At 45.4% G+C, this 16522-nt stretch overlaps 1 protein-coding gene across 1 annotated transcript in view; it reads right to left on the bottom strand.

The window, feature by feature from the left end:
- Positions 1–149: 149 nt before the first annotated feature.
- Positions 150–16522, bottom strand: part of LOC116951826 (protein Hook homolog 3-like) — a 93610-nt gene continuing 77237 nt past the window's right edge. The window contains exons 18-22 of the mRNA XM_032970586.2: positions 14635–14717; positions 13643–13743; positions 12999–13103; positions 6644–6715; positions 150–5543 (exon numbers count right to left, since the gene is read on the bottom strand). Of these exons, the coding sequence (XP_032826477.1) occupies positions 5382–5543; positions 6644–6715; positions 12999–13103; positions 13643–13743; positions 14635–14717 (523 nt within the window). The 3' untranslated portion in view covers positions 150–5381. The remainder of the gene's footprint in view (positions 5544–6643; positions 6716–12998; positions 13104–13642; positions 13744–14634; positions 14718–16522) is intronic.

Genomic DNA, 16522 nt, shown 5'->3' with positions numbered 1-16522 from the left:
AGCGGGCACCCCTAGGAGCATCAATTTGAATTTAACCCAGCCCAGCTTGGATCTTCGTGCCAACACAAGGCCAAGAGACACCTTTCATTATTTCCTTTCCTCCTATACAGTTTACATATACGCTATGTAGAAAATTGTCACACCAAGAGTTATGTTTAGAAACCAATTTTATTCAACTATGTCTGCCATTCCTTAGCACAAAAAAACAGGCAGCCCGTAAACTAATGTATAGTCTTAAAATGTCATGAGACTCATTAGGTAAAGCTATGTTACACATTGTAGAATTATGCATGGACACGACACAGGAAACACTTGTACTTCAGGAATTTGGGACAATTCCTGGAGTTTGTCGACCATGTGATGGCAGAATTCGGGGTGTGTTGCAGTGGGACCAAGTTGGCTGAAGCTGGCCGGGTGTGAATATCGCAGTGCGCCGAGTCGGAACACGCCGCGAGCCTCCGATGGGATGAGCTGAAACCACTGCAGCCTCCTGCTGTCAGCTCAATTCGAGGTCAAACATTCACCTCGGCCTCGGATTCTCTTTAAGACAATCTTATGGCCTCTCATTAAGACATCGGAAATAAGTTAACAACAAAATGTAGGAATAACAAGTAACTCAAATTTACATGTAGCTTCGAATCTGATGATAAATGTTAACATCGCTGTAATGGTGCACTGCGCGAATTAAGAGCTGAAGTGCCTTCAAATGGACTTCTCATTCTTGTGTGACCCCTAAGCAGCCCTGCTCAGTGGATGGTAAAGTTACACGGCAAAACCTCTGGACTTTAAATGTTCACATCGCATAAACCATCTTACGTTCAAACACTGCAACGTTGTTGATTAACTATTTTCAACAAAGCTGTACATTTCCGAGCCATTATGGCCAATTCACACAGCAGGGAAGAAATGCATCAAACCTGATCCCTGCTCTACACTCTTTCTTGGACGGCCTGGCCCAGGTTTCGGCAACCTGCGGCTCTGGAGCAACACGCGGCCCTTTAAGGACTGCTTCATGACGTTATTTATTAAGGATCACAATGCTTTGCGGCTCTTGAAATATTGAGGTTTTTTTTTACTGAATTCGAAAAATTTACTCTTCCTGTTATTTTGGTTCCCGACTCCTGGCCTTGCCAAAGAGCTCAATTGAACCAGGCACACGTTTCCTGCTCAGCCTATGTCAAAAAATAAGATAAAAAAACAAGTATGCATGTAAACTAAGGGGTGTACATTAATTACATCATGAAGATTAATTTACCCAGTTTGATTGACGTCTCTGCACAAACCCATGTTGACATTTCACCACGAGGCTGGTGAACGATGCGTGACCTCATCCGCACGGCCGCAAGAGGTTTCAACATGAATCTCGACAAAGTGGTTCGTTGCAAAAATCCACACAATGCTATTTCTCCGGTATTGCAGTCCATGTTTAATGGACAAATACCATCTATATGGCATTTGAACTCGTGGTATTGCAGGAAAGTCAAATCATATGAGGGTGTTATAGTGCTCCTATATAGTAAAACATTTAACCGCTACTAATAACTTAATTTTAACTATTTATATTTACCCAAAAAACTAAATTCAAATAATTTGCGAGGGTTACGAATGCCATGATTGGCAAAGTCTATGTGGGAAACAAGATAGGGGAGGTGAAGATTCGGATGAAAATCCCACTGCATACAGCGGGCATCCTTTCAAGGCCCTACCACCACATTACCCTGCATGCACGCAACCGGTCTCATGTAAACGACATTCCAGCATCCTCATCACATACGGATTGCAATTCGGTAATCAAAGACAACGCATAACCAACCATTCATTTTAATCTTCCCACCATGAGCTGCCTGCACCTTGCAAGACACAATTTAACCGTCGCGAATTATTCCACTTTCCCAATAAGCTTCATATGCATATCTAACACACTCCATTGTTCTGTGGCAAACACCCTTTTAAAATTGTAGCCAGTATGGTTGAACTATGTAAGCGTCAATGACTGGGCTGACACTATAAAACTCGCCGTACTTAGGAACATTAATGGAGTGTTGTGACACAGGATTTAAATCCAGAAACCACAGCATTGCCAATAGTACAACATGAGCATCAGACTCCTGTGCTCACGTAGCTATTATGAGCGTAGTACTTTTGTCACGAAAGCCTCAGTCCCAAGACTCAGTTTCAAATGTCCTCCTTAGGGATGTTTAGCCAATTCTTTTCGTGACGATTATTTTAGTACATGGGGGGAAACCCGAGCTCTCAAGGAGAAATTCCAGGCATTTCAATGAATAACACTGAAGCTCCATCACACCGAGGCAGGCTGAAACCTACTTGTAGTCCTGCTTAATAAGGCACCAACATCATAGCCCTGTGGGTGGGGGTCTTACACAGGTCAATATATGTTTGTAAAAAAATCTAAAATATCAAAAAAATGTCAGCTTATTCAAAATGCTAATATCCAAGTTAGGAATTTAACTGAGAGCTTTGATTTGTGCTACAAGTATTGGCGGTGGTGTTTACGCGTTCACGTAGTGGCACGCATCGCCATGTTTCGCATCTCGTGCGTCACACACCAATCCCAATAATGCCACCGATAGTGGCAAAACACCACAACGTTAAAACAAATATAGACCATAAAACTCACTTCATTATTTAAACTCAAGAATGTAGTGGTCAAATATTGGCATCAATTAGCTCACTTTTTCGTGAATTGACTGTAATAAAATATAATAAAATATTGTTTATGTTTTACACACTGAGCAAAAGCATAGCATGATGTGTAGCCAGGAGAGCCTTGGGCTCAAGACATTTTCAGAAATGGTTTGCGCATGAGTATTTCTTCATTTATAATAAATTCCTCTATTATTTTTATCCAATTGATATCAATATCATGAGACAAAGCTTCATTTGCAACTCTCGTGGAGCACAGTATTTTAGGAATAGGCCCGAGGAAGGTGATATCTGAGATGCCTTTATGACCTATCCTCGCTGCACTTCCCTGCACTCCCTGCTATAGAGATTTTTGTTGCATGGCAGGCAGAAAAATATATTTTGAATCCTCATCACTGGATTGTAGCCAAATTCCATGAAAACACAAATAGGATGGATGGGCTTTTGTGCAGTCATTGGTCGCCGTGGTGATACCATTAACTTATTACAACACTTTAAAATCCGGTTTAAACACAGGCGGCTGAAAAAAAACACATTCAGAGCCAGATCTTAGGAGTGCCAGCTTAGTGCCCTGATCCTAAGCTACCCCCCTAGCCACCTCTTGTAAGAGTAATCCTCAATGTTGAGGGAAAAAACCCCAGTCAATCTGTGCACGATCAGCGACCTCGAATTTATTTACTGCACCACCATGCTTCTCACGGGCGTGGATATCGTGCACACCACCTCAGAACTATGCACTGAATCTAACCTCAAAATCACCGGATGACAGGTGTGCAGGTGTGCATCCCCACCCACACCTGGCCATACACAGTGACAATATGTGCAACTTGTGCATTTGTGATTGGCGAGTCTTGTTGGTACAACACTACTCACTTGCTGAGCACGTGACATTACGTGCCTGGTTCACTAGAATAAGAAAATATAGTGAAGATACCCCCCCCCCCACCGTTCCATGCATTTGTTCAACAATGTTAAGTACGAACTCAACAGATATAATTTGCTACTGCCAGGAGTACATTATGCTGCTGTGATTATACACAACTGTATGTTTTATTTGTACTATTGCCATTGAGAGTAGTTTCGGGATCTTCCTACAGAAAAGACAACCCTGGAAGTGAAATCTCATTCACTCGACACCCCGAAGGTTCTATCTTACCACAAGATGTACACAGCTTACTAGTTGTGAAGTTTGGTAAGTTGTTTGTTCTGCTTCTTAACCGGAAAATCAGCCCGCAGTTGAGTTTATACTCAATTTAGTTCAACACCAAATGAAATAAAATAATTTCGTGCAGTTACTGGTGAATGGGCCGGGTTGACTATGAAACTCACAATACCGGGCAGTATGGTTAAATCCCAGCTGGGGATTTGAATCGAGGATCTCACATTCTCAACTGGGCTCACGAGCTTATTGAGCAATCCAGCCACCGCATGGCAATGATTTGCAGTTTTACGTGCATGTGTGTGTGTATGTGCTGGGCAAGAAGTGAGTGTTACAACTAACCGGATACGAGCTCCGCCGAGCCACGCGGAGCTGTCTCTGAGGCTCTTTAATGCCACCCTCTAGCAGCAATGCGGCATCGAGGAAAGAGGACACCCATGACAATTATTCACAAAGCATCATCAGGTGGCCTCAAGACAGCAGACTGGAAAAGTATGGGGAACAGGTAATTCCTCTGCCAGTCACCCAGCTCGCTAAATAACCTGTGTCTGTTTTGTGGTGTGCTAAAGAACCTATTTGACTCTCACATTGCCTCAAAGCTCATCTAAGTCACCTAACTTAGTACAAGCTCTGTAGTGGTGTTACTGTCACTAGTGGAAAAAGGTAGCTGTTGATGTGTGTATGAGAACGTAATGCATGGGAACGTGTGTGAGCGGGTGGGTGTGCTTGTGTGTGCAAACATTTCATGCGTGTGTGTGTGTGTGTGAGCACTTATTAACGCGGGCACGGCGCACAAAAAGGTGAAATGGCCAGCACTACACCTGACCACCTTTGTTTCCCAAGCTCTGATGTTCACGTACCCACACTAGATACTTGTGTAAAACTGAGTTGACTGAGGCAAGGCCCAGGACCGGTTCAGATATTCTCTGTCACCGATTTTACCTGTCAGTCGGAATCCAACTTGGGTCACCAGGTAAGTAGTGCTAGTTGCTAACCAATACACTATCACTCCCCAATAGGTGCTTGCTAATAGTAGTTACCTCAACAGTCTATGTAAGCTATGTGTGGGACATTTGTCTTTGTGCGTGTAATGAGTGGGTACATGTGATTAATATGTGAGTGCGTTTGAGTATGTGTGAGCGTGAAATGCATGGGTATGTGTTCGTGAGTGTATTTTGTGTGTGAGAATGTGTGTAACAGTGTGAATGTGGGGAGCGGTAGTGTAGCAGTTAGCGCGCTGTGTGACGAACCTGGCCACCCGAGTTTGATTCCCGCTAATGGCAAACAACAGTGACGATTATTCGAACCGGTCCTGAGCCTCCCATAGGTTGACTCACCATCAAGTGAGTATCGGGTGTGGGGTTTAAACATTGCCACTGGGGAGACAGAGGCGACCGGGCGTGGTGTTGGTCACCCTCCCCCTTGTGTGCCGTGCCGGCCTCCAAAGGTGCCCGCTAATAGCACTCGTTCCTACAGTCTGTTAAGGCTATATGGGAGATCTTTGTCTAGTGAGTGCGCGTGAGAGTGCGTGCGTGTGCGTGCGAGCGAGCACGTGCCCTCAAGCGTGCGAGTGCCGTGCTGCGCTTGGCCCCGCCTGCGCGTGCGACTGTTTGGCTCGGCGCGCGCTCGTGCTCTGACGCTGGCATGCGAGGAACGACTGCGTGGGGCCAGCACCACCGCTCGCACCCCCAGCCCGACTCCCCTTTGGCAGACCGATCCCCTACACACACACACGCAAAAAAGGTCCCCATTGTAGGGTCAGGCAATGCTCTACTCTGTGGTTCCCAACCTTGCTGGACCCACAGATTGCCACAGCACAGACGCATTTGTCAATATTAAAAATTCCCTAATAGGGATGTAAAATATTAACTACAAATCCATAAAAAGTTTGTCTTGTTTCTTACTGGCTCACTTAAAATATCAACGGTAGTCAAATGGGCAGAAAGACAGGGTGTTCGGTGAAAATAAAAGTGTTTTCATGCCTTCGCAGACACCCGTGTTCACACAGCACAGGCCAGGACCAGACACCCGTGTCCACACAGCACAGGCCAAGACCAGACACCCGTGTCCACGTAGCACAGGCCAGGACCAGACACCCGTGTCCATGAAGCACAGGCCAAGACCAGACACCCGTGTCCACACAGCACAGGCCAGGACCAGACACCCGTGTCCACGGAGCACAGGCCAAGACCAGACACCCGTGTCCACACAGCACAGGCCAAGACCAGACACCCGTGTCCACGGAGCACAGGCCAACACCAGACACCCGTGTCCACAAAGTACAGGCCAAGACCAGACACCCGTGTCCACGAAGCACAGGCCAAGACCAGACACCCGTGTCCACGAAGCACAGGCCAAGACCAGACACCCGTGTCCACACAGCACAGGCCAGACCAGACACCCGTGTCCACGGAGCACAGCCAACACCAGACACCCGTGTCCACACAGCACAGGCCAAGACCAGACACCCGTGTCCACGGAGCACAGGCCAAGATCAGACACCCGTGTCCACGGAGCATAGGCCAGGACCACTACCATGGACCATTGCTATGGCTAGGAGCACAGCTACTGATCTCAAGCCAAAGTGGCCTAAAACAGGCCAAGAACAGGTTTAGACACCATATGCCACCGACACCGCACGCATGTGCGAGGTGTACCCTCGCGTAATCTGAAAAACCCGGTATTTACTTCTTTTAAAAGTGGCAAATGTGGCTCTCTAGTGGCTACAGGGTTTACATGAACCGATTTCACACAACACGGATCACAGGCAATAGAACGTCGTGTGTGCTGTGAGTGAGTGGGGGAGTAATAATCACTCACCATATTGTACCAAGCGCTGACAATGAGCTTCTCCTCCTGCTCCCGCAGCTGCCGTGTTTTTTCGCACTCGCGCTGCAAGAACATCCAATCACACACACTTAACGATGATGATGATAATCCACATTCCAGCACTACCATGCTCTAGTCCAAGGGTCAGTAACCTGAGGCTCCGGAGCCACATGCGGCTCTTTCAGGACTGCAGTGTGGCTCTTGAAATTCGCAAAAAATGTCTCTTTTCGCTATTTTGGTTGCCGATCCCTGACCATGGAAATCCAGTTTACCATGAAAGTCCAGTTTACCATGGAAGTCCAGTTCACCATGAACGTCCAGTTTACCATGGGAGTCCAGTTCACTATGGGCAGGGGTCGGCAACCTACAGCTCTGGAGCTGCATGCGGCTCATTAAGGTTTGTTTTGTGACATTATTTATTAAGGACCACCGTCTTGTATTCACATGCATTGCGGCTCCTGAAAGATTGAGGTTTTTTATTACCAAATTAGAAAAAAAATGTATCTTCTTGTTGTTTTGGTTGCTAACCCCTGCTCTAGTCTGACATTAGTACACTCTGATTAGTACAATAGTTTACCCAGTAAAGCCTCACCAAATCTAAACCTTCTTTAGGAGGGTACTGTTAAATTTTGTAGTCGGGGGCCGATGGTTGTAACATATTTTTTTATTCATTTGCGAGAAGTATTTCAAATTTGAACTGTGACACCAGCACACAATGGCATACTCTTCAGCCATTAACATCTTAGTATCCAGTCATCCTCGCAAATGCAGCTGTCAGGTTGTGCTCAACTTCAGACTTTATCTAAATTAAGCACAGATGCACTTGCCACTCACTGGAAACTAAGCATCCAACCAGCTCGGCCCAAACCCAAGCAGGTCTCTTTCATCTACGCAACGGTGATGCCAACAAAATATTCAAGATCACCTGGACTGGTGCTCCCATGACTCACTTCACCAGCACAGTCTACGTTGGAGTGACCCTTGGACCGCACGCTCTCCTTCAAGAGCCACATCGAGAAGACTAAAGGAAAAGTCAGCTCCCGAAACAACATGATCCGCAAGTTTGTAAACTCAACATGTGGACCACGCACAGCCACAACCAAGACCTCAGCATTCGCCCTAAGCTGCTCCAACATAGAGTGCGCCTGCCACATCTGGGAACTATCGGTCCACGCAAAGAAAACAAACATTCTGACCTGCCCCTACCGGACACCTGTGAAATAGAGCTTTATAACGCTTCGGATTCCTCCAGTATAAATAAATATTCCGATTCTGATACCTTGCGGTCACCGACACCTGCTGCATCATTACACGCTGCCTCAAACCCACAAACTTCAACAACTACAGTGAGGGAAAAAAGTATTTGATCCCCTGCTGATTTTGTACGTTTTCCCACTGACAAAGAAATTATCAGTCTATAATTGTAATGGTAGGTTTATTTGAACAGTGAGAGACAGAATAACAACAAAAAACGCATGTCAAAAATGTTATAAATTGATTTGCATTTTAATGAGGGAAATAAGTATTTGACCCCCTCTCAATCAGAAAGATTTATGGCTCCCAGGTGTCTTTTATACAGGTAACAAGCTGAGATTAGGAGCACCTGTCCACAGAAGCAATCAATCAATCAGATTCCAAACTCTCCACCATGGCCAAGACCAAATAGCTCTCCAAGGATGTCAGGGACAAGATTGTAGACCTACACAAGGCTGGAATGGGCTACAAGACCATTGCCAAGCAGCTTGGTGAAAAGGTGACAACAGTTGGTGCGATTATTCGCAAATGGAAGAAACACAAAAGAACTGTCAATCTCCCTCAACCTGGGGCTCCATGCAAGGTCTCACCTCGTGGAGTTGCAATGATCATGAGAACGGTGAGGAATCAGCCCAGAACTGCACGGGAGGATCTTGTCAATGATCTCAAGGCAGCTGGGACCATAGTCACCAAGAAAACAATTGGTAACACACTACGCCGTGAAAGACTAAAATCCTGCAGCGCCCGCAAGGTCCCCCTGCTCAAGAAAGCACATACACATGCCCGTCTGAAGTTTGCCAATGAACATATGAATGATTCAGAGGACAACAGGGTGAAAGTGTTGTGGTCAGATGAGACCAAAATGGAGCTCTTTGGCATCAACTCAACTCGCCGTGTTTGGAGGAGGAGGAATGCTGAATATGACCCCAAGAACACCATCCCCACCGTCAAACATGGAGGTGGAAACATTATGCTTTGGGGGTGTTTTTCTGCTAAGGGGACAGGACAACTTCACCACATCAAAGGGACGATGGACAGGGCCATATACCGTCAAATCTTGGGTGAGAACCTCCTTCCCTCAGCCAGGGCATTGAAAATGGGTCGTGGATGGGTATTCCAGCATGACAATGACCCAACACACATGGCCAAGGCAACAAAGGAGTGGCTCAAGAAGAAGCACATTAAGGTCCTGGAGTGGTCTTGCCAGTCTCCAGACCTTAATCCCATAAAAAAATTGTGGAGGTAGCTGAAGGTTCGAGTTGCCAAACGTCAGCCTCGAAACCTTAATGACTTGGAGAAGATCTGCAAAGAGGAGTGGGACAAAATCCCTCCTGAGATGTGTGCAAACCTGGTGGCCAACTACAAGAAACGTCTGACCTCTGTGATTGCCAACAAGGGTTTTGCCACCAAGTACTAAGTCATGTTTTGCAGAGGGGTCAAATACTTATTTCCCTCATTAAAATGCAAATCAATTTATAACATTTTTGACATGCGTTTTTCTGGATTTTTGTGTTGTTATTCTGTCTCTCACTGTTCAAATAAACCTACCATAAAAAATATAGACTGATCATTTCTTTGTCAGTGGGCAAACGTACAAAATTAGCAGGGGATCAAATACTTTTTTCCCTCACTGTAATACATCCTCGCTGTACTAGTGCCACCGGACATGCGGAGAGTCGTGGCTGAGTCAAGCGGAGAGGAGGCAACTGGAGACATCAGACACCGTCCTATAACAGCACAGGCACTCAACAACAAAGCCAAATGTCCCCCCAATAGCCTTAACAGACTTTTGGGGCAAGTGCTGTTAGGGAGCACCAATGAAGGCCATCACAGTACACAAAGGGGTAGGTGGCCAGTACCACGCCCGACCGCCTTCATCTCCCCAGTGGCGATGTTTACACACCACAACAGGTACTCATTTGAGGCCGGGGAGGCCCAAGACCAGTTCAGTTTACACACCCGCGACCACACACAAGGAGTTGTGGTGGGAACGACTTGAATGCCTTGGTGCTGAGATCAGCATGAGGCATCAAGGCGAGTGAACAACTCCCCACAGGAACAATCGCGGGGTGAACCATATGGAGAGCTCTGAACCGACTTGGTATCCAAGTCGACAGCTCAAGGCCCAACCCTGGCCACGTGGCGGTGCTCCACATAACCAGCGCTGCAGCTGCTGCTGCGACTTATGGCGGCGAGAAGCAGCCTGCGCGATGCCTCCTGCTCTGCCCACTGCTCGACGAAGGCCCCTGCAGTATGCAAGGTCTCGCAGCAGGCGATCTGCGAGTGCCAAAATGTCCTCGTCACGCAGGACATTCGACTTTAGTGGACTGACAAAAAGAGAAGAATGAACCTCACAGGATCTTTAACGTCCACTATTTTAGGGTTAATACATCCGCAGTATTTACTTGTGTGGCCTTCCAGTTTCGAACCTCTAACCTCAGCAAAAAAATATTTAAAATCAACAAAGTGCTTAACGTTGGTGCTATCATTGATTCTGACCTCTCTTGTACCTCTCAACTCTGCAGGACCTCCACCCAGTGCTTCTCCGGCATTTTAATTGTCAGTCCCCAAATCAAGGCCACTGGTCTCCATGCCCCTCCCTCTCTAATCCACCCATGGCACTCGCACATCTCTACTGTGTTGTACAAGTTGCTCAAACACATCGATCAACATCTGTGGACGTCCACTCTGGTGAGTTCCCTCATTTGGCTGCCACTCTGTCTCGACCACGAGCCACCATCCCTTTTCTCGACGTGTTCTCCCCAAGCCCATTTATTACTTTCATTATCGTGCAATGTTAAACATCCCTGAATGCCCCTTTTCCTATCTTAAAATAAAATAGCAAAACTAATTTGCAAAATAGTTGTTAACTCTTGTAAAGAGGCACCTCTCTCTGTGCTAATAATTGCCTGGTGGCAGTTTTGGCCAAGAGCCAAAAACTATTTTAGCCTAAATCTTAATGTGGTGGCAGCTGCTGCGGGAATTATTCACGCGTCGAAAACAATATCACACTCAATAGCGACACTAGCGGTACACAGAAGTACATGTGTTGGGATGTCCCTATGATATACTCAATTTTCGGCTCAATCTTGATTGAGTGGAGGATGTATTAACACATCATTAGCCTACAGAAGGCAACGGAGTGCTGTATCATTTTATTCTGCAAGGTATCCATGCCGGTGCGCCCTCATGAAATGCCCCAATGGGTTGAGAACCACTGTCCTACCACCTGTGGCACATCTCCTGAACTGTGCGAGTCCTACTGCAAAGACCTCAATGCATTTGTTTTTGACAATATACTACTCAACTCTTACTTCCTAATCAAATTCCTCATCACAAAATGGCAGATTATCAAAACTCCTGCCACCAAAGGTTTCACCAGTACCCACAAATGTGACCACATCACTCCAATCCTAGGTTCCCTTCACTGACCCTCTTTCCAATTGTGGATTAATTACAAGAACGCATTCATCACGAGACTCGTTCATGGAGACGAGATCACCTGCCTCTACCCTAATTTTGCTCTAGTCTTCTCCCCATCCCCTCAACTCCAGAGGCCGCGGCCGGTGAAGCCATCCCAGTTACTCCCCACTCAGACTCAGTTGGTTGCCACTCCTCCTCTGCTGTCCCTACTGCCGAAACTCCCTCCTCGTTGTCATTGATTAAAGTCCTTTAATCAATGACACCAACTCTTAGTAGAAGGTTGGCAGCTATGGTTCCCCATCCTTCCTGTCCACCGCCCTTCTCAAGCATTTGTCTACCTTTAGACTACCGCACTCCTCTAAACAATCAATCCACATTGGTCCTCATCCACCCCTTGTTATTCTTCCACCTTTGATTCAACGTATTTGTGCAGACTCGTACGCCACGCAACAATTTTAACGTTTTATTTCATTGCCCCCATGGTTCATAGCCAGCCAAGGTAGAGTGGCAAGGCTAAGTCGTGAGGTTGTGAATTAAAATCCTGGTCAACATTGGCTCTGCCTAATCATGACCACCATCCCTCCAGGACAGCAAACAAGCACCACCTATGTTCATTTGAGCAAAAGTATACATTTATTCACGCTACAAGCAAAACACGTGAGGCTTATAGATGTTATGTCACGAAAAAAAACGTGTTGACCTTAATGGACTCGACTTGTTTCGGCTTTGAAAAATCAAAGCCAAAACAATGCTAAATTGCATTAGTCATTATTGATTCCCATTATACAATTGTGCCGTCCAGATTAATAGATGTATTCCAATCAAATGCATTAATTTCAAAATTAACGTCTGATCAGCAAACAAAGTGATCGAGAAATCACAATTATTCCCAGTTGATCAAATCATTCGTGCATGGGGCGGTGTAAGGGACCCCTTAAGCTTCACGCCACCCAATCAAGAGGCAGTCACACCCCCTCATTGCGAAGCAAGACGTTCACCCAAGCAGGTGCTTGGCGGACTCTGGCATTCTTATCAACCTACCGTCCCCTTACTCTTTGGATGGTACGTAACAACCAGAAGTAAATTTTCTCTGTCTTGTTTAGAGTCCTGAAGATGTGAAAAAATTGTGACAACACGGCAGTGGGAAAATTGCAGATGGGAGATTTATTCAGTCGAGTCGGAATTGCGGCATTTCACGTCCATCATGTTCGTATTTTCATGTTTTATTTTCAAGTTTATTGAGTAAATTTGTCATGATCAATTACCATTTCAAAATGGCAAAAGGTGTGAAAAACCCAGTGAAGTGTATTTATAATGTCTATGCAGGAAAGCCTTGCCAAATCGTCGGACTCTCCTCTAGGGGAGGCCTGATTGGAACATCCATTGTGAAGAACTTTCTCCTGTGGGAAACATCCAGACCCCCTGAGAAGGCTCATGGCATACACAGGGAGGAAATGCCCACTTTTCTTTACAGATATCTCGTCAGAAATCTACCTGATGATGATTGCTTGTGTTGCATTCGAAACGTCGTGATCATTTTATTGTTTTATATTTTGATTATTTTATTGTTTCCGTTTTACGTGACTTTACCGAAAGAACCAAGAATATGAATCCCTGCAGTCACGAAAGCTTTAAATCAAAACCTTGTCCTAGCTCGCGGCGGTCGTACCTCCAGGGAGTGAACCAGGTTGTCCTTCTGGCGGAGTTGGCTGCGAAGGGCTTGTAATTCAGTGGTTGTCATCGGGCTCTGCTTAGGGTCAAGGGTCTTGATGACCTGAAGGACAGGCGTCAAGGGGTCAGTCACAGGCATTTACCAAGGACACAAATAAGCAAGCCAATGCAGCCGACCACCACTCATGCACATCACACGGTCACCGCTTCATCTGCAATGTCTGATTTATAACACGTGTGCAGATGTATAGGATATATGCGTTGAATGTGTGGAGTGATATTTCAAAATGCCATTGAAAAACACGTAAAAAGTTAACGCAACACAAGAAAAACGCGAGTCTCATAGCGATACAAAAAAGTGGGAAAATCCCATGCAAAATCTTGAAACTGGATAAAAATATTGAAAATATAAAAAATTGTCCAAAACTTATTAAAATATTATTTTATCAAGGCAAATAATCATCTCTTCTCAGCTAAAATGGATATTTCAGAAAAGTATAGGATAATTTCTCTGCAACTGTGACGTACAGTACAGGCCAAAGGATGGAAAAAGGCTTTGTGGTTCACTGTCAGACAGTGGAAGGAGTCACAAAGTGTCCAGGGTTGAGTTGTGATGTGAGACGGTGCCAGGACGAGGCTCACACTCTTGGCCTTGTCCAGGTATCGCTTGTAGCGCTCCTCCATTGCACGCATGTCCCTTTCCTTCTGCTCTAGTGCGGCCTGCAGCTCCTCCACGCTCGGGGCTACAGGGGGCAATGGACGCAAGCAGACGACGAGGGGCACACCGAGGATGGGAGAAATGACGACGGGGAGAGACCCATACGACTGACCGCCAGGCTACTCGGCCCACGTCACTTATGTATGCCGCAGTGGGGAATGGTGGCACCATTCTATGAACCCGCCAACCCAGGTTTGATTACTGGCCACAGCTGACATCAGTTCTGGGGCCCCCCTTTCGTACTCCCGCAAAGACCATGTCAATAAAGTATGGAAAAACAACCCCCATGACAGAGAAGAGCAAGGGGCCATATAATATTGAGTAATGGTTTGATTACTGGCCACAGCTGACATCAGTTCTGGGGCCCCCCTTTCGTACTCCCGCAAAGACCATGTCAATAAAGTATGGAAAAACAACCCCCATGACAGAGAAGAGCAAGGGGCCATATAATATTGAGTAATGTTTTCACATCGGGAGTGGTTCCGAATGCAATCAAAACCTAATTGATAATCGACGTTTGGGTTTGGCCATGTAATTAATTACCTCTCATCACACACCTCTCACCATTCCCGCTATGCGAATCAAGTTCCTTCCCTACTGGTCACACAAGCATTGCCTTTTATACCCTACACTGCTAAAGTCTACTACTCATGACCCACCTCTCCCCACCTCATTGCAATATATCGGTTTAATGTCAACCACTTACCACTCTCGGATCTGCATTCCTGAGAAGTAGGTTCACATCAAGAACTTTAAATTACAAAAACACAGGCCGAATTCTTTGACCCCTGCGGATGGGTGTCTCAGGCACGATGATGTTGTGCGCGCAACGGGCACACCCCTTTAAAGGGCTGGCACACCGGCCTGTGTTACCACTGCAAGACTCCGCTGTGTGGCGTGCGAGGGAGACTCCTACACGCAGGGTTCGCCTGTGGCTGCAGTCCCTCGATGAACGCTCGCTGCATCTTGAGCTCCGAGCTCTCCTCTGCCAGTTTCTCCCTGGGACAAGCAAGACCAGACATGACACTAACTCGAGAGGAGATGACAGGACATGTCCACACATCGGTCCATCCTTTGTCGGAAGGTATCGATTCTCAACCTCCGCATTCAATCGTCATTACTCACGGTCAAACCTTGCTTTGTAAATTCATGCCATCTTGCCCTTGCAGTTCATGTTTTTCAGTTGTCAGTATCATTTATTAGGTATAACCCCGTGAGCCATGCGGCTCTTGACTCGGGTGCAACCGCAACAAACAAAAACATGAACAAGAAACATCTTAAAGTGACTACACGCAACAGAAAAATCCAGGAAAAAACAGCAAAAGTCTTCCAGAAAAAACACCGTATTTCAACGCTGTGTGCAAAAATTCCAGTGGGAAACATGTCAAACAATAACAACCATAAGAAAATTTAGATTAAAGTTATCAGGCTAACTCTGTACTACAACAACAACCAAACATGGCTAAACCAAAACTTTTCAAATTTGCCAAAATAAAGCTATAAAAACAATGTAACAGTGATCATAGGAACTGTGATTCAAATTTAACAATAAACGATATACATAACATGTATGACCAAACTTTGCAGCCATAGCTGGCTGCATGAGTCACTCCATAACAGCAGGAGAAGCAGTATCACAAATTTTCAATACACCTTTAAAGATCAGCACACTATAATAAAAACTCAAGATCATACTTTGCAGCGGTCATCCGGAACGATACATTTGATTTAAGGCCATTCTGAATAGCAGTGGCAGCTACGGGTGTACAACTTCTCAAGAGCAGTTTTGAGTGAAGATCTCACAGGTAGTGATCCAAGTTGCAGTTTATTGGCAATAGCATTCCATAGGCTTGCAACGATTCATTGCGATGTACCACAGGCTTGCAACGATTCTCCGATTCATCAATCAAAATAGATTCTCATGTTCACGAAGCATGCTGAATTATTTATTATCAGTATCTTGGTAAGCTTTATAGCGATTACATGGAATGTAGAAATTTAAACCAATTTCTGAGGTGGCTGGGTGCCTCAGAGATCAGAGCGCTGAGCGTATTCCACCGAGGATCCGAGCTGTAACGTGGGGTTGAACTAGCCTTGGTTAGGCCGGGTCCTCCGGTCCAGTCACTTGTGGTCTCAGCCTGGTGACACCAACAAATGCAAAATTCCAGCTCTGATAACACTGTGTAACAATTTTTTTTTTGTTCCTGGGTAGTAAGTGTTATTTCCTAATTGCTTATGCCTCAACAGTACATAAAACGGCTATTATTCCCCACAAACTTTGCTTTTGTGACCACAAGAGTGATATTTTGAAATTTACCTATTTTCCAGAACATTCCAGATAGATGCAGTGCTGAGTAAACTTGGAGTAACTTCTAAAACATTCTAAAACTTTCCAGTAATATAAATAGTACTATATATACAGGGGCCTTAAACCCACCAGTTCAGTTTAGTTCCAGCTGCCTAAGTGGATACATATCTGCATTTTTCTGAGATGGCATCAAGAGGCTGCAAGTATCGAGCAGACGCATTTTGCTATGTCTGCAGCCAATTTATCAAGACAAAAAGTGCCCAGGGTTTGTCGGAGATTAAGACAAACCCTGGGTACCTAATTTCACCTGCGAGCAATGCAAAACAACTCTGGAAGGTAAGATGGACAATAGATGCTCGGAATTTTATGTTATAAAATTTGTTACAATTTTTCAAGTTGTAAAAGTTTTTAAATTTAAAAATGTATATATATACATTCATACAGTGAGGGAAAAAAGTTTTTGATCCCCCGCACATTTTGTACGTTTGCCCACTGA

Source organism: Petromyzon marinus, chromosome 44 (assembly GCF_048934315.1).
Source record: "Petromyzon marinus isolate PM22_M1 ecotype Great Lakes invasive population chromosome 44, UKy_Petmar_22M1.pri1.0, whole genome shotgun sequence".
Taxonomy (NCBI): Eukaryota; Metazoa; Chordata; class Hyperoartia; order Petromyzontiformes; family Petromyzontidae; genus Petromyzon; species Petromyzon marinus.
This window is presented reverse-complemented; position numbering and strand designations above follow the sequence as displayed.